We start from the raw sequence: 27,638 nt of genomic DNA, 5'->3' as shown, positions 1-27,638 counted from the left end.
GGGAGGAAATGGAGCCAATAAATGTAATCTACAGGTGAAGTGTGCAGAGGCAATTAGGAGAAAAGGTAAGTATTTCTGTGGGATTTTAACATGTCATAGAAATTATCACCTCACCTCTTAAAGTTTTGAGAAGTTATCAAAATCTGATCAATTAGTCAGGGGTTTTATTCTGTATATTTCTTACTGGGGAGGCTTATTCAATAGAAATTATCCCAAAATGTCATGCCTGGTACCACAAGCATCATTATTTAAAAATTTGACCAAATAAACATAAGCATGGGATTCCCTAGTAGCTCAGATGGTAAAACATCAACCTGTAATGCTGGAGACCTAGGTTTAATCCCTGGGTTGGGAAGATCGCCTGGAGAAGGAAATGGCAACTCACTCCAGTATTCTTGCCAGGAGAATCCCATGGACAGAAGAGCCTGGTGGGCTACAGTCCATGGGGTTGCAAAGAGTCAGACACGACTGAGTAACTAACACACAAACATAAGCAAACACACATATACGTATATATAGTGTTATATACTATAAATGAAAGCAATTCTGTTTATCCTCACTTATTCACCAATTAACAAAATATATGTAATTGTCTATGATGAAACAAGCACAGTACTAGAGATATACCATAGAACATGAAATAGTCTTTGCCCTCAAAAAAAGTAATGTCCAGTGGGAACAGGTCATTGTAAAAAAAAAAAAAATCACAAAAACACTGTACAAAAAGTCACAAAAAGATCCTTGTAAAAATAAAAAACACACACTAATGGGACTTCCCTGGTGGTCCAGTGGTTAAAATTCTGTGCTGTCAATGCAGGGGGCATGGGTTCAATTTCTGGTTGGGGAACTAAGATCCCACATGCTGTGCAGCACAGCATTAATAATTAATTTTAAAAAAATTAAAAATAACCACACACACAGAATTAATTACAAGCTAGAAGAAATGTTATGGAGGAGACATAAGAATGGAGTGGGAGATTAAAGTTGGTTTCAAAGGAATGGAAAGCTCTTCTAAACAACTGAAATTTAGCTGGAGCCTGAGAGCAAGTGGAATTAGACCCAAAATGGGAGATGTGGGAAAATTCAAGCAGAGGAAACAGCAAGTGCAAAGGCACTGAGGCCAAAAAGAATGACAAGCATCAGAGGCATGTTTCCAAGAAGCCTTCATGGCACGGGGCAGAGAGAGTGAGAGATGAAGCACAGTTAGTTCAGGCTGGAGATAGTGCCTAGCCCTTCAAGGACATGGCGTGTGGTTCTGGGAAGCAAAGGATGACTGGGTTAGATTTGCATTTCAAAAAGACTTGGACTGCTGTCTGTAGCAAAATAATTGGAGGGAGCACAAGTTCGAGTGGAAAGCTTTAAGATGATCAAAGCAAAGATAGGATGAAGGCTTGGATTTGGGTGGTTCTTAGTGAAGAAAATAAAAGGAGACAGGTTACAATGACGGGACTTGGGAAGGGGTTGGCTTCGGAAAGGAGGTGTCAAAGATGATTGTCAGGGTAGGTGATTGGTAATTGACTGACTGAAATGGTAATATGAGAACCAGGCTTTTTATGTTCACCTTATTCTATTTAAATTCATTCTATGCAAAACCAGTTAGTCCTTACTAGGAGCAATGTATGGTGCTGGGAATTCTCATGGATAAGTGATATGAAAAAAAGTAGATAAAGTGATATATATAATTTTCACCTTTTAGTAGATAAAGTGATATATATAATTTCCACCTTTTATAGATTCACAATCAAATACAGTGTTTCTCCTTTCTAATAGATGAAATAATAACTATATGCCACAAACATAGGTGTTTATAAATGCAGATGTCTACATACATGTATGTGCATATATGGGTTTCCCAGGTGGCTCAGTGGTAAAGAATCTGCCTGCCGATGCAGGAGACATGGGTTCGATCCCTGGGTGGGGAAGATCCCCTGGAGAAGGAAATGGCAACCCATTCCAGTATTTTTGCCTGAGAAATTACATGGACAGAGGAGCCTGATAGGCTACAGTCCACGGGGTCACAAAGGAGTCAGACACAACTTAGTGACTAAACAATGACAACAACATGTGCAATATATGTATATATATATTTGAGGTATTTGTATCACAGATATTAAGTATATATTGAAAGGAGATGAAGAATATAAAAATAAGTAGTGTGGAGTTCAGAAAGATAAATAAAAAAATTATGTGAGATTGTATTCTTAAAAGAAATTAAAATGTTTCAAAGACTATTAAGTTTTACATCTCCAACTTATTACAGATCAGATTTATGACTTTAGCCCTGTTTTTCAAAGTGTCCACAAAAAGAAATTAGACTCTAGTATTCAGATGTATAACCCGTTTTTTATTCTATGATGTATCCCTACAATCATGAGAGTAATCCTATCATTAATAATAATGATAAATAATAATAATAACAATCATTGGTGTGGGATGTTTACAAATCATACACAGCAGAAAAGCATAAATGCAGATTTCATTTTAGTGTTGTTGAAATGTAACCTTTTTTTTTAACCTGTTTAGTATTTTTCTTAGGATTCTAAACTCACAATTTGTTAGCAAACCGACTTCACAGCAGACCGACTCTTCACAGCAGACTGAACATGACTGGCTCATAACTTTGTTGAATATTTTCCAGATGTACTGGAGGACACCATCGCCAGTTTTGCAAGGGTATCTTGTTGGTCAGGAGTCTTTTGTTTAACAAACTCAGCTTGGGTGTTTATTCTAAGAGTCTAACTAAACATAGAGGACAATTGCTAATCAGTGAGTTCTTAAGGCTGCTTTTATTTCATCCTCCTTACACAATAGTCTTTGCTTGTTTCAGTTTTGTGTGTTTCCCTTTGATTGCTTGTTAATATCTTTTCTGTAGTGATAGTATGTGAAAGTAGTATCTAATCTCTGAATTAGTATATAATTGTTGATCATCACTATAATTGTGCAGATAGTGGAATATACATGGAATCACTAGTAGTGAATTTGCCATTCACATGAAGCTAAGGAAGTTTCAGGGCCTTGGATTTCCTTTAATAGTGTTGGATCTAAATTTGTATTTTTAATTTTTAAAAAAATCTCTCAAATCTTAAGAGCTTCAGGTCTTAGAAAACTTATCTGGGTCTGCTTTTCATCTGTATTGTAATAATTAATTTGTTTTTATGCTTTTCTTATATCGTTTTGGCTTTATGAAAATGGGTCAATTTTTTTTTTCTGTCTACTATCTAGCATTTAGTTCAGTAAATGCTTTGTGAATTAGTGAATAAGTCATGTGCCTTTACTATTACATTTGGAAACATTTAACAAAATTATTAACTCATCATGTTCTATCTGCTGTGAAGAGTCAATCTGATAACAAAATTTTGAGTTTAGAATCCTAAGAAAAATCCTAAAAAGGTAACATTCAAACAACACTAAAATGTATGTGGTAAAGGAGATTTTCTTTTGTATCCATGCATCTTTATGATAACTATTTTGTTGCAAAGTTTAAAAAATAATAAATTATCTTGTTAGTTAATTTTTTTTGTTAGTTAATTTTTTTTGTTAGTTAATTTTTAAAGTTCAAAATGTCTTCAGAATTTTAAATGAGATTCCCGTACTGTCAATATGTACAATACTTTGCAAAAATGTAAAATATGGTCACATGTTAATGTACTTTCATTCTTCTTTCTTTTTTCTTTGCAAAATTTTCTTGAAGTGTTTTCCAAATGGGAATGAATGAGAGAAAAGGTATATTTGACCAGTTTCATAGATTCTAAGAGTGCTTCTAATAGCTAAAACATAGCCAAAGAAAAGTGTTAAAGCTTATGATAGCATTTATTTTAAGCTGTCACTTACTATAACATCTCCATTTTGTCTTTATTTCTCAAGTTGCTTATTTATAAATCTCCACTCTGTTTTTCAGGAGTTGACATATGTTGACAGGCTAACAATATATTAGCTGAGAACTGATATACCCCGTATAATATATCCTCTAAGAGCTGAACAATACATAGTAAGTTTACAAACTTATACTATGAAGAAAAGTCATTATTTCTAAAGGGAGGTTCATATTCTGATTTTCAAGAAAGGAAACAAATTTCCCTCCTTTCTCCATCCTGTTCTGATCATTTCCAAAGTTTGATAAAAATGTAAAACAACAAAAAATTCATCTGCTACTTCCTGACCACAGAGGTGAATAATTTAAGAATCATCTCATTGGGTTTTCTAACAGCTTCCTATTTTATTTGGAAAGATCTGAAACTTCATTTTTTAATTCCAAAATACATTTCTGCTTTATATCCTTCAATTCTAAAATAACGCTACATCTGCTAATCTGTAGCAATCAAATACTAAGCATTTACAGGGTCTCCAATCCTGGAGGAAAAGTTTCCTTTTTGAAAGGATTCCCCTTTTCTGAGCTTTGCTGTTTCCTGTTTGTTAAGTAGTGGCCCCACCTGGAAAAGCAGAGTTATTTCAGCCATCATTCACTCTCAGTTTACATTAGACTCTGTGGAATATTATAGTGCTATTCAGTATTCATAATCTCCCAGACTTTGCTGTTTTTATGGCCCAGTATAATTTATATGTGGTGTTTGTTGGAACGTTATCAGAAGCTATTTGGACATAACATTTTTCACAATAAATAATGATGGCACTACTGCTAAAATATATTTTATTAACTTAATTCACCCAGTAGAATTCATGTTTAAAACAATGCAAATTAAAGGAGAAAAAAAATCATTAATTTAGGACGGGTTTTAAATAAATGTCCTCCGTGCCTTACATAGCAAGAAGGCACCCAGATTTCATCTTTATTTGAAGGGTGACATTTAAAAAAATACACTAAGAAGGTTGTATGTAGGTAATGGTTCATTTAACATTCATCCCCGAGGATGGAAAATCAGGAGCAAATCCCTTTTAAAGAGGAGGAAGTAAATTTCACCTAGGGATGGTTGGTACTCACCTCTTACAGACAACACCATGGGAGCCTGCACATGAACGTTCTAACTTAGCCACAGCCGTCATCTTAACTAGAACAGAACGTTTTCTTTACTTGATTCTGGATCATTCCGCCCTGCAGATCACCCTGACCTTTCCCTGTTGTCCTTCGCGGCAGGGTGCTAACGTTTTCTGGATTTCACTGCTCTTTAGAATTCTCCACCAGAGGGAGGACAAGGGAAGCGAAGCAGGTTTCACCCGCAGTTCTGAGGGAACTTTGAATCCCAAAAAACTAGAAGGATCTCCGGTCTGTCTCTCCACTCCACCTCCCTGTACTCTTTCACAGCAGAACGGAGGGACTCCAGCTATCTCGGTAATTTTATCGCGGATTGCTTTTCAACCAGGGTTTTATCAGTTGACTTACAACTTAAATAAGTTATAGTGAGAGACACTTTGGGAGGGCCCCCCATCCTACCCTTTGCAGAGAACAGGATATTCTTTTAGGAAAAGCTGAAGAAGAGAATTCTGGCAGGCACGTTGCTAAACACAGGAAAGCAGGGCACAGACACATCCGAGGAGCAGTTAACAACCTTGGAGCCCTCTAATCATCCTTACGGTTCCCTGAGCCCTTCCTCTATCCACAACTCCCTTACTCAGTCCCCTTTCCACCCAGGAGTTTCTCTTTGCCCTGCGTGCGCGTAGGGTTTTTCACGAAAGTCAGAAAGGACCGAAAGCCAAACTCCAAGGGGAAAAACAGCAACCGTTCCTTTCCTTCCCACGGGTTCCAAGCCTTGATTTGGCGGGCAGGTGTCAGAGCGGCAAACTTTTGACTCCAGTAATTTTCTCTGCTTTGCAGGGCAGGGACCAGCCCTCCGGGGCGCTGCCTGGCGGGGCTGCCTGGCGGGGAAGGGGCGCGAGAAACGGGAGCCCCCGCGTCCCTTCCCTGGTCTCAGGATCTCCCGGGGCCGCGCGCCCCGGTTCCCGCGGGCGCCGCCGCGGCGGCTGCGTGCAGCTTCCAGCGACCCCTGTCGGGGGTGCCCGGCAGCCGCCCCGCGCGCCGCCCCCCGCCCGGCCGGGCTCGGGGAGGGAAAGGGGCTGCGCCCGGGAGCGCCGAGCCCAGGCTCCTCCCGGTGGCGTGTCCGCGCCTCAGGGTGGGGGTGTGGTGGGGACGAGGGAGGGGGCGAGGCCAGGGGAGGGCGAGAAGGAGGCGCCAGCGTCCAACCTGCGGGTGGGTGGCGGTGGGGCAATTGAAAAAGAGCCGGCGAGGAGTCCCCCCCCAACTTGTCGGAACTCTGGGCTCGCGCGCAGGGCAGGAGCGGAGCGGCGGCGGCTGCCCAGGCGATGCGAGCGCGGGCCGGACGGTAATCGCCTCTCCCTCCTCGGGCTGCGAGCGCGCCGGACCGAGACAGCGACAAGAGCGGACCGCGGCGGGAACCGAGGACTCCCCAGCGGCGCGCCAGCAGGAGCCACCCCGCGAGCGCGCGCGACCGCGGGACGGAGCGCCCGCCAGTCCCAGGTGGCCCGGACCGCACGTTGCGTCCCCGCGCTCCCCGCCGGCGACAGGAGACGCTGCCCCCCAGCGCCGCGCGCGCCTCGGCCCGGTCGCTGGCCCGCCTCCACTCCGGGGACAAACTTTTCTCGAAGCCGATCCCAGCCCTCGGACCCAAACTTGTCGCGCGTCGCCTTCGCCGGGAGCCGTCCGCGCAGAGCGTGCACTTTTCGGGCGAGATGTCGGAGCGCAGAGAAGGCAAAGGCAAGGGGAAGGGCGGCAAGAAGGACCGAGGCTCCGGGAAGAAGCCCGCGCCCGCGGCGGGCGGCCCGAGCCCAGGTGAGTGCGCCGCGCGGCCGGGGCTCCGCGAGCCTGCTCCTCCTTTTTTCCCTCCTCCTTCTCGGATGCCGTCGCCTCTCCCTCGCCTGCCCGCGCGCCCTGTGCACCCGGCGCTTGGCTCTGCTCCCGGGCGTCCGCAGGGCCGGGCGATGCTCGCCCCTCCCTGGAGCCGCCCCTTACCTGGGCGCCGAGCCCCACCCGGGCGTCCGCGCCCCGCGCGCCGGGTGAGGGCGGCAGCCGGGCCCGCGCCCCGGGAGGATCCGGACGCGCCGCGCTCCCTGGCACGGCCTTTGCCCAGCGCCGCAGAGCAGAGCCTCAGCGGGAGCCGGACCTGGCGTGCCGGAGCGGAGGCCGGGTGCGCGCTGGTTCTGCCCCAGCTGCGCTTTGCACGGGGCCCGCCTGCCCTCTAGCGAGAAAAGCGGGAACGGGTGTCCCCCCTTCCAAGCGCCTGGCTCGGAAGAAGGGGTGCTCTAGAGAGAGGCCACGCGAGCGCTCGCGCAGCGGTGTTTTGGGCTCCGGGGAGGGACTGCAGGGTCCGGGTGTGCACGGACGTTCACCCTGCGTCAGCCCGGCGGTACTGGTGTTCGGATCAGCGGAGAGAGATTCCTAGAGGTCAGCGAAGCAGATCAAACCCAGCCCAGCGCCAGGACTCAGGTCCACTCCAAAAAGGTTCTCAAACTTTCGGCTTTGCAGTTCTATTTCTCGTGACCTCTTTGATCAATACGGTTAATTTATGTTCCCAAGAGATGCCCATAGGCAAAAGTTCACCTGAACTTTTGAACCCAGTTGCTCGCTGGTTGTAATAGAAAAGGAAATGCAGTTGAGACTTTCTAGAGAAAAGTCTACTGCTGGGTCATCGGAACACGGACGTGAGTGACAGTTTCACTGTCTGTTTCACTGAGAAGGTCTGATGCTGTAGACATTACCTTGGACCTAGGAGGCACTCCATATAGATACCTGCTTATGAGTGATTCAGTGAAGATGCTAAAAAAAGGGGGGCGGGGAGGGAGAAGAATATAAGGGCTTTTTTCTGCCTCTGCGATTCCCAATTCTTAATTGATCCAGATACCAGTAAGTCACTTAGAACATCCCCCAGCACAGTTTATAAAGCGCTTGTGAGGAATTAATTCAATAGCACTTGGTAGTACCATGACTGAGAAAGATAACAGAGGTATTTGCCTGTTCCCTGCAGGAAGAAAACAAGATTTGCCTAGTCCACTTGTTGGCATCACTGAGAGCATTTCAGAGCCGGGCTTATTGGCAGAAACCTTAAGCAGGTTTTGAGCAAAACAAATTGAACAGAGAGTAATTGTTTGGCCACTGACCTACCGTTCCTGCGCCTGTTTCTATGATAAGATACTGCTGATCCCGCTTCACCTTCCTTACCTTGCATTAGTCCTTAGGAGGGTATAATTGAAATTTTCCTTACCTCCCCCAATTTTGGAGATACCCCATCGCGGTTTATTCAAGCAGGGCTGAAATGGGGGAGCTGGATTAGCAACCTTCCTAAGTGACATTCTCTACTGCCCGTTCATAGATCAGCCTAGTGCGTGAAAGAGCTCTTAGACCTGACCACACGGTAAAGTTGTTAAGAGTTTTTTGCGGGGCTCTTTAAGTGTTGTCCTGTCCTGCCTGGGAAGACTCCGCCTTCAGAAGTTTCTAGGGTCCTCTGGAGGTGGTCTGATGAATTAAGGAGGGGATGGTGGTTTGAAGTAGCATCTCTTTCAGTCTGCACTTTGTCAAGGCTTCAGGGCAGCAGTGCCTTACTTAACATAGGCATTTCAGATAAGCACCCCTGGAGGTGGGATATACTTTAAGAGCCAGCAGGCATTTCTGGGCCCTGCAGACCTCCTCTACTAGGTCCGCAGCTGTGTGGGGACCATCTAATGTTGTCTCCTGACACGGGGTCCCAGAGCTTCCTTGATGACTCTCATTGTGCTTTGCAGTTCCATCGCTGTAATCCCCTTTAAACCAGATAGATTGGCATCTTTAAGTGACATTCTCTTTATTTTTTCAACTTTTTGTTTTGTATCGGGGTATAGCCGATTCCAGGCGAACAGCGAAGGGACTCAGCCATACATACACATGTATCCATTCTCCCCTGAACTCCCCTCCCATCCAGTCTGCCAAGTAACTGAGCAGAGTTCCCTGTGCTATACAGTAGCACAGGTCCTTGTTGGTTATCCATTTTAAACATAGCAGTCTGTACTTGTCCATCCCAAACAAATGAACTTACTGACAAAACAGAAAGAGACTCACAGACTTAGAGAAGAAACTTATGGTTGCCCGCTCCAGGGTGGTGGGGGTGGAGGGGGAGGAGAATGAGGAGAAGGGATAGTTAAGTGATGGTTTCTTTACTATCTTCGCAGAGAATCTGGGGTGAACTTGGCTCTAGATTAGCTTTTGGTGTGTTTGTCTCTTTTCCATCGGGTGGGTTGTCTTCTTTGGGGAGTAACTTTTTACCCCTCCTCCAAGGCCCCTTGTGCTTGTTAAACCCTAAAAACCAGATAAGAATATTTATTCTTCGTTGGGCTCAAAAAGAGCCATCAACTGAAAACCTGCTTTAGGTAACAGCACATGGCATTAAGTAGTACTGCTTGGAAATCACTGTTGTTGCTTCTTGTCCTTTCCCTTGTAATGCTATCAGCATACTTTCCCTTATCTTAGGAGAATAAATAACTGAGAGCCACAGTGGTTTGGGAGAGGAAAAACACACCTCTTGGTCAAGGTTTTTTGCACTCTTTAGTCCTCAGGCATTCTCAAAGGAAATGACCTCTAGAGGCCATGATTATAACATTGCCACTTGCAATACCAGCTCGAGTTAGAACTTACGAGGACACCCATCTCTTAAATAGCTCCCCCATCAGTGTCCTTCAATCCCAAGTTTCACCTCTTTCTTAAAACAGCCACTGAAACTTTCTGTCCTCTATGACGCCCCTGCAGTGGCCAGGCCTCCCTTTGGATGTTATAATACTACTTCATGACAGTCAAGGGAGAGATAAGACTCAGAGAACTCAGCCACTCAGCCGTGCTGTGTGCCGTATTATATGCAGAGGCATAAACACATCTGTTGGAGGGATCGTTTTGGGGGGGAAAAGGTTTCTTTAACTTTCATGCGACATGTGTGACTGATACGTGATACATACGTAGCTATGTTTCATAGCATCGCATTTTTCTACAATTAACTGAATATTGAATTGCATACTATTGGGGCTGCAGATGCTCAGCAGCATTATCTCTGCTGCAGTAATGGCTCTAATAGGTCCCAAGCCCTTGGGGTCATTGATTCTTCTTTGCTCAAAAAAAAAAACAACAACAACCTCAGCATTATCCTGGGCTTTGTAACTCAAATCCATGTACCAAGAGCCCTGTAACTTCCTGCGCCTCTTGCATGGACTTCCCATGTCCAGGCTCTTCCTCTTGATTCAGCTCAACAGACTTTGTCTCTCGAAGCCTGAATTGCAAACCCAGAGCTTCACCCTCCTCCCCAAATTTGGTGTCTGGCTCTAAGCTTCTTTTATGAACCTCTGCTTGCTGATGTTTTTGTTTCTTTAAAACACTGCAAAGGATTCTTTTTTCCTCTTAAATGACCTGGAACCAACTCATTATCAACCCTAGCTTAGTTCTAGAACTACTAGGTCTCCCTTCATCTCTGGCATCAGGGGTCATTTGTAAGTACAAATGGTGGATACATCAAGACCCTTAATATCCCAAATGAGTAGAAGCCGGCCAGGTGCTCCCCCGGTGACATCACCCACCTGTTTTGTTAACTCAGTGTCTCCCCAGGCTGAAGTGCTTGTCAACATTCTTGGGTATAAAGTGCACCGTCACGACTAGGGCAGCGTGTGTTTACAGAACAGAAAGAATGCCCCATGATCTGTTTTCAGCCTGCTGGCTTGTAACCACTTAGATTATGTAATTACAAAATGCATTAAATGTTCATTTTAGAATGAAGTTGGGTTTATTTTGGAGAATGGTTTTAAAGCAGAAAGAGTGGGAGAAACTTGAGATACTGTTCTGCTATCTGCAAAATGAGAAAAGGATACTGATGGAAAAATGGGGAGAAAAGAAACACAAAATATGTATGTAATTAGAAAATATTGAACCAGTGTGAAAGCAGTGAACATGTTATTACATGCCAGGCACTGGGATGGACACTTTTATACTTATTAATAAGGGAGCTGCTATTCATTCACTATCCTACCATGTTTCAGGCAATGTAACACATGCTCCTGTCCTTTAGTATGAAATTGCCTCACTATTACAGGATCCCTAGTCCTTAGCACTACAGCCGAATTGCCTGGGTTTAAATCCTAGTTCTGCTGCTCTTTACTTGTATAGTCATGGTCAACTTACTTAATCTCTCCATGCCCGTTTCCTTATTTGTAAAATTGGGATCATAATCATGTTATCGTAAAGTTGTTCTGAGGCTTAAACGAGATAACAGCAGTAGTAAGTGCCCCATCAATATCCAAAGCGTCTATGCCTTTGCCAAGATATTTGATTAAAATTTTCCAAATTCACCTTTTATGGTAAAAAATAATCCACAGCTGGCCTTAGATGAGAGTGAGTATAAATATTAATATCTACTACCTGTAAATAGAGAGAAAAGTGGATAAGTATGTCAAATACCATCACTGCATATATGTATTATGAAAACAGTCCTGAATGGAGTCTAAATATTGAAAGTAGAGTGAGGTGCAACATCATTTTATCTCTGGCTGAAAAAGGTTGAGGTTTCAAGCTCGAGAAGGTTTGAAACATGAGTCCTTTTCTGATCACACTGAAGAGTCGATGCTTATATAGAATGCATGTGTAGTCTTCTCTTTGGGGACTAGTACCAGTTGAAAAGGAAACTGTGTATCAACGTGCTCTTGGTTATCTTTTAATCAAGTGTAACCATATATTGCCAGCAAGGTTCATAGAATCCAGTGCAGGTATTTCTAAATGTAAAGAAAATAATTAATATTTAAAAATCTATAGATTTCATTATTTTATCCCCCTACCCCTCTCTAGAATGGCTATAGGCTGCATGTCTGTGCTCAGTCTCTGTGACCCCATGGACTGTATCCCACCAGGATCCTCTGTCGATGGGATTCTCCAGGCATGGGTACTAGCGTGCTATAGGTAATGCTTAAAAGTTCTAGGCGTGTGAATTTTAGCACATCAATGTTTTATTAGCATTCTCAAAGTCACAGGTGAAATTTGACACTAACAGTATCAACAGTTATCCTGTTTTTATTTGACAGAAGAAAATAGAGCAAACGTCAATATTGTGGATGAGTGATTTAAATTTTTTTAAAGAAACAGAAAAGTGGACTTCTAGTATTTTGGTTAACCCTTGAATTCTCCTCTTGACAAACAGAAAATATAGAAACTGATATCATACAGTATTAGCTTAAAATCTCTTTCTCTTCATGAGAGGGAAATAGTAAGTATACTATCAGTTACATAAAATGAATTTCCTCAAAGGAACATGTGCTTTGGTGGGTTCATCCTAATCCTACACATTTACACACGTGTCCTATGTGGGTTTTAAGAGATTTTTTAAAAGCAAGCTACCAGAATGCCAATAGATGTCAGTGTTTGTTGCTTTAGAAAAAGTGAGGTGTTAGAACTAAAAAAAAGTTTCATCCTTCATTTATTCTCAATTTTGATAAACATAAAGCTGGCTACTTTGAAAAGTTGACAGTAATACCCTCTATAACCTTGTTACCTTACTTCATTTAGGATTGACTTAAGTCAGTCCTAAAGAAAATCAATTCTGAAGCTGAAGCTCCGGTACTTTAGCCACCTGATGTGAAGAGATGACTCATTAGAAAAGACCCTGATGCTGAGAAAGATTGAAGACAGGAGGAAAAGGGGATGACAGAGGATGAGATGGTTGGATGGCATTCAGTGGACCTGAGTTTGAGCAAGCTCTGGGAGATGGTGAAGGACAGGGAGCTGTGGTGTGCTGCAGTCCATGGGCTTGCAGAGTTAGACACAACTGAGCACAACAACAACAGCAACCTTACTTCTTACATTTTGTAAATGAAAATATCACATTTTCACAGCCCTCTCTTCTAAATATGAAAAGATGTCTCTGCAGTTCATTCCTTAAGGAATTTAGGAGGCAGGCTGAAAATACACATCGATGCCTTTTTTTTTTTTTTTTTTTTTAACTGAATGAACAATTATTTGAGAATGTGTTACATATACCTTGGATTTATTTTGCATTTGTAAACTATAAATTAAGTATGCATGTTTCTTAGGTCACCTTATTAAGACTGAGTAAGTGCGTTTTTGAGTCCAGCTCCAGTAGGTCTGTGGAGCTCTGCCTTTGGAAGGTCAGATGTGGTCAGAATTCTTGTCTTTCCGTTTCACCAGTGTCTCCTTTTTCTGGCCTCCAGAGGGTGCTCCAAGAGCATTACACTGCGATTCCCCAAAGAATGACTCCTTTTTTCTTTCCTTAAATGACTTCGGTATTCTGGGCAGTCTTTGGGGAAGAATGGGATCTGGATTTCCTCAGAGTTACTACCTCAACTGGAGTTTGTTTCCCAGTTAGACCAAAATAGACCAAATTTGCTAAGAACTCTGAATCAGAACATTCCAAGACATTATTCTGATGATGACTATGCAGTTGTCCATTTGCAAGGGCGCATCTCTGAAATTTACTTTTATTTTCTTTTGATTTTATGGGGATATAGTTGATTTACAATGTTGTGTTAGTTTCAGGTGTACAGCAAAGTGATTGAGTTATACACATATATATATGTATGTATGTATCAACTTTTTTAAGATTCTTTTGCCTTATAGATCATTACAGAGTATTGAGTAGAGTTCCTTGTGCAATACAGTAAGTCCTTATCCCTTATCTGTTTTATATGTGCTGCTGCTGCTGCTAAGTCGATTCAGTCGCGTCTGACTCTGTGCGACCCCATAGACAGCAGCCCACCAGGTTCCCCCGTCCCTGGGATTCTCCAGGCAAGAACACTGGAGTGGGTTGCCATTTCCTTCTTCAATGCATGAAAGTGAAAAGTGAAAGTGAAGTCGCTCAGGCGCGACCGACTCGTAGCAACCCCATGGACTGTAGCCCACCAGGCTCCTCCATCCATGGGATTTTCTAGGCAAGAGTACAGGAGTGGCTTGCCATTGCCTTCTCCGGTTTTATATGTAGCAGTGTGTATATGTCAGCCAGAAACTTGCCCCCAAAGAACTAGCATCTTATAAGCATCTTTCGGTTGCCTTTTAGAGCGGTTTCTTTGGCATAAGTTCAGGCAGTATCTACAAAGATATTTAGTCATATTGAAAAGTTTCACTATAGCATTGGAAACTTACACATGAACACATCAAAATTAAACTAAGGATCTTTAGGGATATGTCCATTGTCATGTCTTCAGACCGTATCCGCAACCCCTAGCTAAATGTTTATGAACCTTACTTTGGTTGAACTACACATTTTTGAAAACGGGTTGGAATGACTAATTCTTTTGGATATGGGCTAATGTTATAACCCTGTCACAGAGGCACTGTTATTTGCTCATGGTTTATTCCACCCTGCGCTGATCACCTTCACCGTGAGTTCCTCCAAGTCTGTTACTCCCTTCTCTTTTTAAAGGACAATATTGTTCACATTGTTCTGGTCCAGGTAAGGTATCACTGATGGAAAGTAGCCTTTGCTCTGTGTTGGTGTTCCAGACCTTCTGTTTTATAGCTTCAGTCGCAGGCAGCTGGGTCCTCTGGGCAGCTGTTGAATTTTAGTTTCAGTGATGTGAGAGAGTCAGGGGAATGCTTTATTAGGCTGAACCATCGGAACTTGTCATTTCTGTAAATGATGCATGACTGGATATTGTCAGTGTCTTATAGTTTTGTATTTGGACTCTCTTTAGTAGCTTGACTTTATGCCTTACATAGTGTTTTTGAAAATAGAAGAATGCCAACTTTGAAAAAAATTCATAGAAGTTTTGTTAATTAAGTGAGGTTAAAGTAATATATGGTATAGAAGAAATCTGGGCTAGGAAGTCATTAAACCAGTGGCATTTTCTTCAATAAATAGACCAGGTCATGTGATATCCATGTAAAATGAATTCACCATAAACGTAGGGTGCCAGGACAAAGAGCACTTTCCCTTGGAGAGAAAAGTAATACATTCTACCATAACATATCACTTAGATTTTTTTGAACCTTTTAGCAAACTATTGTTTTGCTTTATCTTACCCACCATATTTCTACAGAGATGTGAGTGAGAAGTAATGGTGACTAGTGAGCAATCTTGGCCTTATTTTATGGAATAATATTTTTTAAAACTTGACTCAGTTTCCCTGTACTACAGCAATTCAGTTTTTCTAGTAGTTTTAATAGAATTTTACTGTCAAGTGAAAATGTGTTCATTTTGAATGGCCTCTATTACTTTGTAAAGAAGGATAATATTAGACAAAGCCAGATTTTTAAAGTATATATGTATCTGTTTGCAATTGCAACTCATCTGTTTGTTACATATAAGCTCACAATTGTAAAGACAAACTCCATTTTTAAAGGATATGTCAGTTTCCTTAACTATTCCACACTAAATATAAAACCAGTTGTTAAAAGGAAATGTCTGAATTCTAACTTGGAAAAAAAATTTTTTTTCAGAACAAATAAGTCTTATGCATTTTCCAAAATGTTCTGAATACTGACTGTTTTATATTTAAAGACTCCAGAATTTAAAGTGAAAATTCCTGTACATTTTGTAACTTTTTCAAAAATGTATTTCAATCCTAGATAAGGCACGGTTTGGATATTAACTATGCATTAAAAAAAATTCTCTATTGAAGCCCTAAAGAGAATTTTTTATCTTAATTAACTGTTTCCAGCTCAGTTCAGTCACCCAGTCGGGTCTGACTTTGAGACCCCATAGACTGCAGCACACCAGGCTTCCCTGTCCATCACCAACTCTTGGAGCTTACTCAAACTCATGTCCACTGAGTCAGTGATGCCCCCCAACCATCTCCATACCAACCAATTAACTGTTTAGTACATCATGTATTTGAAATTTTCCATTGGTGTATAATAATAGGAAATCATATTTACACGTGAACTGGTAAGAAATGCATCCAAAAATCAAAAAAGAAAAAAGTAAAGGAGATAGTCAATAGGTATTTAAAAATAAACTAATGTCCATGATAAGAGAGTTTTCTTTTTTAGAGATAAATGCATGCATTGCTATTTAGAAATGTGGATTTTGTGAATTGAATGCCCTTTCTGTCCTTAAGTTTATCGGGAGTTACAAAAGTTTCTGGTTTTCCCTGGATGTTTCTTCTCCCCTTTCCTCATGGTATTCAGTGGACTTTCTGTTGTATTGAGAGACAAGTGAGGGGGGCAGAAGAGGATCAGAGACTTGCTCTAGTAGAGGTCGACATGAAGTAGGCTGCAGATTTCTCCTGGGATACAGAGCACTCTGTGGTGTCATGTCTGCAATGTGAACATTTGTGTTGGGTTGACCAAAAAGGTCATTAGGGATGTTTAATGTGAACTGGTATATGGAAAACATTTTGTGTGTGTGGAATTTCCTTTCCCTTTCTTCTCCTCCAAACTTGGAAAGTTGACTTTTTAGTTACGAGTTTACACTGTATTAATGGTTACGAACATTTAACTGAAAGGGTTGTTTTGTATTTGTGTTCTGTATTCATGTAATATGTGAGTATACGGTAGGAAGATTTCTTTGGACAGAGGCCAACATTCTATCCATTTGTAACCTCGGTTGGGACTGAGCTGAGTCTAAAACATGTACTCATGCAGTTCAGCATAACCCAAATGAATGCTTTAATTTCTCGTTTTGATGGTTGTCTTTTCTTCTCTCCAAACCCACTGGAGTAAAGGAAGTACACAGTGAAGGATGACATTTGGAATCCACATCTATATATTCCACAGGGGATGGGATGAACCGTCACCCCTGCAAAAAAAGCCCGTGTGTGTTGTGCTGTGCTTAGTTGCTCAGTCATGTCTGACTCTTTGCAACCCCATGGACTACAGCCCGCCAGGCTCCTCTGTCCTTGGGGATTCTCCAGGAAAGAATACTGGAGTGGGTTGCCATTCCCTTCTCCACGGGATCTTCCCAACCCAGGGATCAAACCCAGGTCTCCCACACTGCAGGCGGATTCTTTACTGACTGAGCCATCAGGGAAGCCCATACCTGGATTTAAGCCCTCCTAGGCGTGGTCCCACTCCTGACACCTTTGATCCAGCCAACTTCTGACAGGCAATATCCTGACATTTGGCAGCACTTTAGAACTGAGCAATATTTTGCCTTTTCCCCATATTTTCTGGCCTGTTCACCTTAAAAATAAAAACCCCATTTCTGAATGAATGTGACCACTGAGGGAAAAAATTGGCTCTGTTCTTCCCTGACCAACAGTCCAAGTGAGAATTGAATTATCATGTTTGAATAGAGTGTGATTCAGAATATACCAGCATGAAAATTTGACCTTGAGCATCCCAGAGTAGAGGTTTCTGGGACACTTGCATGGTGGCCCTGTCTTAATGATGGCTGTGTGGCTCCAGGGTTGAGAAGTGCTGGTTTTAGTCCTCCGGAGGAGTGGTTGAAAGGCAAGGCTCTGGTTCTGTCCTCAGACTGCGTGGTGTGAACTCTGACAGTGACAGGCACGTAAGCCTCAGTTTCTATGTGTGTACGCTGTGGGAAATATGACATAATTCATGTGGTTGTTCTAGGAATAATGCTGAGTATTGTGCTGGGTACAGAGTAGTTCCTAAATGATCCCTTTTTTTTGTTTGTTTGTTTGTTTAATTATTAACAAAACCTAAGCACTTTTCCAATGTATCTTCTTACTTCATGCGTCTGTATCAATATTGTCTGAACTTTAAGTCCTCCAAAAATAACTATAAATACTGTACATTTTTTTACAGGGTCCTATACCCAGAGGTTCTTTGTAAATAACCACTGTGTTGTTGATAATACATGTCAAATATTTATTAGGCATACCTTCTATGGCTTTGGACTCTTGCTGAGAGTTGGATGCCATGTATATAACACATTCCTAAAAAGAGCAGCCAGATATTCTTGACCTTGAACTTCCCTTGAATTTTGGTCTATAGATAAACTCGTATTTTTGGCGAACAGAGGAATACTAGGAGTGATGTTTTAACAGATGGGTGCAATAACAGTTTACGTGTACTTGTGTTTTTAATAATATACTTCTTTGAAAATATATGCCAGTTAGTTCTTTAGTTATAACTTCTGCTTTGCTAATCTCCCATGCCTTGATGGTCAGCGATAATTTTGTTTTACACATAGTGCCTAGCAGAGTGCTTTGCATACAAATATTTATAGAATTAAGGAGTGAGAATCATTTGTATATATTTGTTGACTATTTTGTTTCCTGCGTTACAAGGATAGATAATTGTAATGATGAATTGATTTTAATTGGAGCATATTGTGTTGCACTATATAATTTATTGTCTGAAAAAATTTTCCATTTGTGTATTAAGTTAACATTATTTTGTGTGTGTATGTATATATATGTATATAAAGCCTGCTTTTATATTTTGGTATGTTCTCTTTTCTCTGCCAACAGAGTGACAATATCTGTATTAAGCACATGATGTTTCATTGTTTGAAATTATGGAATTTTCTGCATTTTCCACTTTAAATGGTTTTTCAGTAAATAAAGAAGGGGAGCCTGCCTTGAAGCTTGTGAAATGGCAGATTTTTATAAACAGTTATAATAGCAGTAATATTGAAAATTATTGTTACCTATCTGAGAAATATACTGAAGACTGGTACTTTGCCCCCAGAAGGGTTAGTTCGAAAACAGAAAATAAACACTGGTTATAATTTCTTTAGTGAGGTCACCTTGCTGTATGCTTGAAATTTTCCCTGGGGAGCAGAAGAGAGAACGATTCATGCATTATCCATTTTGGGAAAGAGTTATACATGTACAGGAATTATGGAAATGAGCTGGTGGGTTTGTCAAGAGAAAACCAATTATTTGAATACTGAGTTGAATAGAAAATGAAATACATAGTTTTCCATATATTAAGTTGAATAAGAATGAGAGATTTGGGTCCTAATGGTTGTTTTTTAGGTTTTGTTTTCACATGTTGATTGTATGGTGTGTTCTCCATTGCCCTTGACCTGACAGGAAGGAGAAATATGGATAGAAAGAATTATTTTATATATTTTGGTATTTGGAAAGCAGCGTCAGAGTTTTAAATATTGTGTTCATTATTCATGCCCTATTGAAAAGGACTGGCTTGGGACTTAGCTTGAAGTCCAGTGGTTAAGACACCACGTTTTCACTACTATAGGGGCACAGGTTCGATATCTGATTGGGGAACTAAGACCCTGCATGCTACACAGTGTGGCCCAAAATTAGAGATTGGGCTCCACTGGGGCACGGGAGAGAGAACAGCTCGTGCATTATCCATTTGGGGAAAGAGTTATACATATAACAGGAAGGTAGGTAAGACAAGGCCATTATCTTCCACTGGTAATTAGCAGAAACTAAGGGACCCTGTAGAGAGTATAGACTCTGAGAGCCACAGAATCTCTCCCCTCTCAGATCGAATGTACAAGACACGCCCTTCACCAAGAGAGCATCTGAGTTAGACTGTGCAGAGCAAAAAATGTCACCACTTACAAGATGCTACTCGCAATAGAGAAAATATTCACAAAACATAAAAAGGTCAGTGACAGCCTGGTATCTGAATTTGGTGACCATAGCCACACTCTAAGATAAAGACAGGTTTCAGTTTTTCCTTGCACCCCTCCACTGACGGTAGGCTTACTTCATCTCACCTCTTGAAATTGTGATGAAAAGGCAGGATGCAGCCACCTTGCCCTGAGCCCATCAATCTGGGACCAAAACTCCCTGGAGCCAGAAGGGTAGTAGCAACTGTCTTATAGGGATTTACATCTGGACAGGCATGTTTGGGAAAACTTCAGGGCACCTATACCATCAGACATCATAGGATTCCCTGAGAGAGGCAGCCAGAGGCTGAATGGTCTTTTTTGTCATTTTAGACATGTGACTTTGTAAAGTTAATGCTGACCTTAATGCAAATGCCCATTTGGGATTTGTTGCTATGAAACTCTAAGGCGGCTAGATGGCATGGCTTTTGAATAATGTTGTTGCTCTTGAGCAAGATAAGTTATAAGTGTATCAGGAGAACAGTGTATCCATCCCCCAGTGGTCTTACAATTCTCACATTCACTCAGAGAGAAGTCACCCTCTAGAAGATTCAGTGTTTTGCTAGAGTCAATATGTCAACTCCCTATAAAATATAAGAATAGACTCCCTACTCAGAACTTAATAAGAATCTAATTTTTTGTTATGAATACAGTGGTTCTTTGTTTAAAGCTCCCTTGACAAAAAGGAAATAATAGATATCCTTTCAATTGTCATTTTTCATGGTCCATTCGTAACTAAAAGCCTCTTATTTAAGTAAAAACATGGTTTCATGGACAAAGTCACTATATTTCTGGTCACTTGAGGAAATAAGAAATGGGAAATTTTATTACATATTGATATACATATTCAAAGGTCTAAGTTCTAAATTCGCGCATTGACTTAATATGTGGGTATATGCTTTTATGGAAACAAGCTTTATTTTCAATTACTTCCAAAAAGCATTAATAAATAATTGTATTTAAAATGGACTACAATTACCTTTTAACCAGTCAGAGAGGTTTACATTTTATAGGATTACTTTTGTGATTACTCATCCTATGAATATTCGGGATTTGGTATAAGAATGGAGTCATTACATTGTAAGGACATTTACAAGCATATGTACAAAAATAAGTAACTTTCTATCTTCTATCACCTTAGTTTCTATAAAGCAAAAAGCATACTTGAGCTATTTTTTATCTATTTTATTGACTTTGATTATTTTATTTATTTTAAATTTATCCTTCTTAGGTTTTTGTTTTTGGTTTGCAGGATAGAGGTCAAAACAGTCTCAGTTTTACTTCGAGCATTTGATTTGGTCACTTATATACTTTTGATTCTTAGAGAACAAACCAGTGTCCTCACCTAGAGGAATTTTTAATTGAGCAATCATACGTGCACATTTTAGCAATTCATGTCTCCTGACATGACTCTCAAGGTCATGTCTGCCTTGTACTTGTTCCTATCACCAGGGGCCAGCGTAGTGATGGGGACATAGTTGTTGGTCTTAAGAATTTATTCAGTGATCGAATGAAGAAGGAAATACCTCTAATTTACTTAAAACAATGTGTTGTGGGAGTTTATGAGGATCAGTTTAATTATTATGTTTCTATTAGTTAATAGTTAATAAGAAAGTCTGAGTGGAAATTCAGCAGTACTAGCAATTCATGGATTTGTTCCTAAATTGACCATGTGTGGTTTTCCTACTTTAAATTTGCACGTTTTATCTTCAAGTTCTCAGTGAGTAATAATCAGTACTGAATTATTCAGACTAATAAATAGGAATTCAAAATTTATTCGACCCTAAATTGTTTTGGTTACATTTTCTCTTAAGTACGTAAAGGCAGTTAAGAAACTAAGCTGATGCCGGTCAAGGAATTAATATTTATAAATACTTAGACCATTGCCTGGAACATTGTGTTTGTCGTGTTAGGAGTTTGTTATGTAAATAAATAACAGTCGTTCCTGGTAAGTAGTGAAAAGAATCTTAAACAATATTAATACTGCCTAAAAAGTAAGCTCTTAAATACAACCACAGCAGCTCTGGGGGAGAATCAGAACTGAAAAGGTTATCTTAGAGGTCATGTCCTTGAATCACTTCTTTTAAAGTGAGGAAACCACAAAATCCAGCAAGAATGTCTGTCCCAGTACTAGAACCCAGGTGTCCAGATTTCATGGTAGCCATTTGAATTCCTATAATGCTACATTTTCAAATCTAAAATGGACACCTTATATGAATTCGATGTTTATAGTACTGTAGGTGTTATTATGCTTCCAAGTAAGAGATAATATTTCTATCATCAGATGGCTGTTTGGGGTACATCACTGATATGATTTTAATTATTTTGAGGGGTGCAGTAAATTTAAATCTGCTAAATTTTTGTATCTAATTGTCCCTTGTTATAGTATCTGGTGCCCATGTGGGTTCAATAAATATTAACTGACAAGATGACTAGTAAAGGAAGTCGACTTAATGTCATAACCTGAAAGATGGGAGTAGTGTGTGTGGGGGGGTGGGGAGTGTGAATTCACAGATGGTATGTGTGTGAGCTGTCTCAGTGCTCCAAAACTTTGTTAGCACTGATACCTTGATGCAGCAGGCTCTAGCAACAAGAAAGACCTCTGTGGGCTGAGTATTCTGTAGAAAAGATGTTCAGGCAAAAAGGAGCCATGAACACTTGTGCCTTGACAGCTGCTCGGAGGCCACCAGTGACTCCCTTGCATCTGTGAGCCCCTGACCAGTCACTGATCACTGTGACATTTTACCACTAACAACCTGAATTATCTTTGACCCAGAGACCCAGGGGGTCAAAGGCCTCCTAGTCCATTATTAAATTTCCAGAGTGGTAGTTCAATTTGCTTTAGGAGATTTATTTATGTTTATTTATTTAGCTTTTTGTGGAGGAGAAGGAGGGAAACAGGAGGAAAGACAGATGTAGTTGTTGTCTTTTCCTCCCTTAAAGGATTATTCTTTTGTCCAGACCTTTACATGGAGGATTTTGCTAAAATCCTAAAAGAGAGGAGGGTCCCAAGCCTCAGCATGGGGTGGTTTTCGTCTACGCCTCCTAGGGTGTCCTCAAGGTTACCGAGAACCATCATTAAACTGGGGCTTCACAGAATAATAACCCTCTCTCCACAGGTTGGACAGGGAGGGGCTTTGCCTGCAGGACAGCCCAGATCCTTTGAGAGTGGAAGGAACTTAAAAAGTTTGGCTGATTCATATTCAACTGGCCCTTTTAATGAGGGCCTTAATTAGTGGCTAGAAGAGACTGAAGAGTTCATTTGGAGCCCATCCAAGGAGCTGGGAGGGCAGACAATGCTGATTCCCAGCCAGTCACAGATTGAAAGACTCTCCCAGGTCATACCCCAGGGAAGCAATACTGGCTGGGAGCGCTGGAGAGTGAAAGCCTGGCTTCCGCATGTGTGTGTGTGTGAACCTGTAAAACTGTCCAATAATCAGTCATCTTTTGAGAGAAAGAGGAAAGCAGTAGATGTGGTGAAGGAATCCTAGTGTGATGGGTGGAAGGGGTGCTGCTCAGGTGGGCAGAACAGAGACACACGGGCAGACAGACAGACAGAGAAAACATACAGTGTTCTTATGATCATTTAAAATACCTGGGCTTTATTGTCTTATCTCAAAATTATGACTTTTTTAGATGAAATGTAAACATTTTAGACGCGATCTGGAACATTCAGGGTGGTATGACCCTAGACTGAAGGTGTAAACGTTTTAGATGTAAAAGAAAGCTATCAGAGGATTCAAAATCTGCATTGTATCCATCGGTGGTCTCCATAAGACTGTCCTGCCGTATCCCGTGTAATGCTTTCCAAGTACATTTTATAGTGAATACCTTTACAGAAATCTTAAGGTATTCGATAAATAATAGTCACGTAAGGTCTAGGCAAGCAAATCTATTGTATGTAGGAAATTGTCTTCTGTAATTTTTGACGGGTGAGCTAGTACTGTGGTTAATTTATCTTGGGAAACACCTGGAAGATTTTTTAGGTATGTGAATTATTTAGTGAAAATATAGAGCATGATAATAAATATGTTCATAAATGACTAATACAGAAGCCTTTCAGGTGAAATACCCAGGAGGAGCTGGGTACTGGCTGTGCATTATGAACTCTGATAACCTTAAGGTAGCTGTTCCTAAAAAGGATATGATATAGTTAAGAGTTAGGAGATTTTACCTCTACCAAGACCAACAAGTGTGAAGCAGCAAAGAAACAGACTAGATAGAGTTGAGAAACGTTTAACATATTAGCTTTAAACATGATAACATTGTTTAATTTTTTTCTGTGTTGATTTTTCTTCAGATTTATGTGTGAGACGTTTCCTTTTATTTTTTGTTATAGGCTCTGTTGTTTTTCCAGAAATGATCTCCTGCACTAAAATGTACAACATGTTGTTTTAACAGTGTCAATCATCTTATTAACAGGAGGATCATAATATTAAGTTAATTTAAGGTACTATATATTTTCTCTGTGGTAACTATGTATTGTCATCAAGGATACTTGTAAACTTTCCATTATGAAGATTCACAGATTTATCTGTTCTCCTGTTGATAACGCAAATATTTTATGGAAAAGCAGCAGACTTCTTTTTTTTATTTGTCTATTAAAGAAGTTTTATTATTTTTTTCTTTTTTTTATTTTATTTTAAGAGAAGTGGATTAAGCTATTGCGATTGTTGGTGTGAACGTGTGAACAAGTCATTTTGATTTTGCCTTTTTTGACATCTGTAACACTGGGTCCCTCACATAGAAACAAAAAAATGTTTTCTGCATGCTATGCATTTCAAAGATTTATTGATAAGATATAAAGTGCAAATCAAGGGTCTGAGGAGAAGTGTATGAAAGAAAACTTATTTCTCAAAAACTTAATCTAAGTGAAAAAATATTGGGTAAACCCTGGGTGCCTCACTGTGGCCTAGAGATATATTTAAGTGTATCATCCAGAGGTCCATTTATTACCAGGAGAGGATCAATGCCACTTATTCTCTTTCTCTGTGGTACAGCTCCAGGAAGGAATTTTAATTGATTGGTGGGAAGATTTTAACACACAAAACTTATAAGCCAAGCACTATTATTTCTAGTCCAGTGGCTTTACCACATTATTGGGTAATAAAGCTAAAAGCTGCCAAATGTTTCAGAATTTTTTCCAGAAATTTACATCCTCTCTGAGAAAGAGCTAAGAGAAAGGGCTTCGTCAGCATGCAATTGTGGTATTAGATGAAATATACAGTTCGGTCTAAAACTAAGATGTGGTGAGTTGTCCCTGTACTTTAATCAATCAAAAACTGTTGAGAAGTTAGTTGTCATTCTCACTGCCACTCCTTTGAAAGTAATCTGCCTTTCTTCTCTGAACGCTTTTAAGATTTTGTCTTTTTTTTTTTTTTCTCCTTTCTCTGGTTTCACTGTGATGTATTTAGGTGTGTATTTATCCTGCTCAGGATTCACTGGGCTTCTTCAACCTGTACCTTGGCTTTATTCTGGGAAATTCACACCCATGTCTCTTCAAAGAGTTCCTTGATCCCATTCTCTTCTCTCCTTCTGGAACTTTAATTAAAAGTGTATTGGAGCCTCCCACCCTAATCGGTTCTCTTTATACCTCTTTTAAACTTCCAGTCGTTTGTCTCAGGCCATTGCTGTATTTCTTCTGATCTGTCTTCTACTTCGCTCATTGTTTCTTGTGCTGTGTATGGTCTGCTACTAAGATTTTTCATTTCAATCCTTTTTTTTTTTTTTTCCTAGCAGTTTCATTTGGCTGACCCCCTTTCAAATCTTCCATGTAGCAGTTTATATTCTCCTGGTCCCTGGAGATATTCTCAAGTTTGTTATTTACTTTAGCAGAATAAGCACACCTGTTTCATCATTTCTGTGTGATGCTTTTAGTAAATGCTGGTTCTCACTCACAGCTTGGTTGTTTTTTTTTGTTTTTTTTTTTTTGTGCTTAGTTGTCTCTGACTCTGTGTTAGTTCTTGCTCAAGACATGGAATGAAAATGAATTAAACAATTAATTGATTTTTTTAAAGGGGACTTCCCTGGTGGCTCCATAATTAAGAATTCACCTTCCAATGCAGGGGATGCAGGTTCGATCCCTAGTCTGGGAGCTAAGATCCCTCATGCCTGAAGGCCCCCAAACCAAACCATAAAATAGAAGCCATGCTGTCACAAATTCAATAAAGACAAAAAATAAAAAGACAGAGCAAAAGCACATGCATGCCTGCCTGGGTCTGGGTTTGTTCTTGCGGGATGCCTTAGGACCCTACCAAGTTCATGGCTGCAGATGCCAAGGCTTCTCACTCTGCTTATCTGGGTTTACAGAACCTGCCTTTAGCCTCAGCCTTCCCTTCCTGCTTCTCATAGGGTTAAGACAGTGTCCCTTAGTTCTCTGGGGTTGGAGGAGACGTAGATTTTGTTTTGGTTACCTGTAAGTATAGCTTTGCGGGGCTTCTGCATAGGAATAGCCCTTTGGCGCCTGGGTTAATATGGAGAGGATCCCATATTTCCCACCTCAGGCCACCCCTGGGTCTTGACTTCTGGATCCTATATCTCCAGGTGGGTAAATGCTCTTAAAGAAGCTGTGTGTGTGTACTGCCAAGGTTATTTCCTTTATATTTCAAGATTTTCCTCAGACTTTGTCCTAAATGTTCCCAATTGTGTCAGATCCTTTTCAGGTGATGCTTATTATACGTAACAACATTTTTAGTTGTTTGCAGCAGAGGGTTATCATGGAAAACTCACCCTCTATTACTAGAAATCATTAATCAGTAAGAAACTAAAAACTTTAGGGCGATATGAATGCCTCACAAGAGATTTGATATCCTGAAGAGCCCTCAAGTTAGGGATTTTCCAGAAGGTAACATTTTGAGGATGAATTGTTGCATTTCATTGACCTTTGGGATCTAAGCAGTCTTATATCTGGCCAATTTCGAGTTAAGGAGATCTCTAGGAAATGCCTCAGGTGGAGGTAGGGATGGCCTTTATAAACCAAAAGGTTAATCCTGAAAACTTCAATGAAATAAGGAGAAGGTATCACAAAACATGTAATAGGACAAGGTTTAAATCCCACTGAATATAATTGCTGTGGTCGCTACCCAGTTTACAAGAGAAGGGGTAAGACATTACCAGTGTGCCAAGGAATCAGGTTAAAAACCTGCTTTTTTGTCTTCTGGTAGAATTCAGTCATCTTCAAGAGAAAAATGAAGACTTGACCAAGGTCTCACAGCCGATTACTTGGTGCCCCCGGATGTCTGTCTACAGAAGTGGGCGTGCCTGACACTTCACTTCCTACCTTGCCTGGGCCTTAACTTCATGGGTCCCTCACTTTTTTTTTTAATTGGAATACCATTGCTTTACAATGTTGTCTTGGTTTCTGCTGTACGGTACAGTGAAGCATCTATATGTACACGTATATCCCCTCAGCCTTGGACCTTCCTCATCCCATCCCTCTAGGTGATCACAGAGCACTGAGCGGTGCTCTCCGGGCCTGAGAGCAGCCTCTCACTCGCTGTTTTACACATGGTAATATACGTCTGTCCAGCGGCCGTGTTCTGTTGCTGTAGGGCTCTGAGGCTGCTGGTGTTGCACTCCATCAGGGCCTACTTCAGGGCGTCACGAATGAGTGTGTCCTGTAACACTCTGCAGGTGTGTGCATGGCGTGGACTGATAGTGTGCAGAGGTAAACACAGGCCTCTGTGCTTTTCAGTGTCCCTTGCAGAGATGGTTTTTGCACTTGAATTGGCAGTGTGTGCTCTCGCTGCTGTTGGAGTTCTGGGCAGAAAAGTAGATGTGATGTTTATTGAGGGGGGGAGGGGGCAGGGAGCAGCTGCAGGACGTGGGGAAGTGGTTGGACTCTGGTAATCGTATTTGGCGGGTCAAGGGTGAGATTTAGCCTGACGCGATTTGGACTCTACCCTGGGCCAGCGAAGCCGTGTTAAAATCAACTCCAGGTGTTTCCGTTATTCTTACTGCCTAAGTATTATTAAAGCAAAAAATAATGTGTTTTAGGATATGAAGAGGAGGGAATGGGTCACTCATTGCCTGGGAATCACTGATTTGTAATAGAGCCTGTTCTCTCTTGACAATTGCTCCTGCATGTTGAAAATGCACCATAAATCTCGAGTGCTTGTTTCAATAGTAGTTGTTCCTCCAAGTGAGCAGTTAGCACTTTTGTCTTCAAGAGGACGCTCACTCAGTCAACCTCTTTGAGTGTTTTATGCTTTTTCCTGCAGAATTTGG

The 27,638-nt window shown here is 41.0% G+C and overlaps 1 protein-coding gene across 7 annotated transcripts in view; it reads left to right on the top strand.

Moving 5' to 3' along the window:
- The first annotated feature begins 6,491 nt into the window (after positions 1–6,491).
- NRG1 (neuregulin 1) overlaps positions 6,492–27,638 on the top strand; it is a 240,744-nt gene continuing 219,597 nt past the window's right edge. For 6 of the 7 annotated variants that reach the window (XM_045164018.1, XM_025264462.3, XM_025265388.3 and 3 more), the window contains exon 1: positions 6,492–6,742. In XM_045164018.1, coding sequence (XP_045019953.1) covers positions 6,643–6,742 — 100 coding nt within the window. In that variant the 5' untranslated portion in view covers positions 6,492–6,642. Of the gene's footprint in view, positions 6,743–7,388; positions 7,412–27,638 lie in introns of those variants that run through there. The other variant, XM_006076212.4, reaches the window with a different exon arrangement.

This window comes from Bubalus bubalis, chromosome 1 (assembly GCF_019923935.1).
Source record: "Bubalus bubalis isolate 160015118507 breed Murrah chromosome 1, NDDB_SH_1, whole genome shotgun sequence".
NCBI lineage: Eukaryota > Metazoa > Chordata > Mammalia > Artiodactyla > Bovidae > Bubalus > Bubalus bubalis.
Note: the sequence above shows the minus strand (reverse complement) of the source record. Positions and strands in the feature narration are given on the sequence as shown.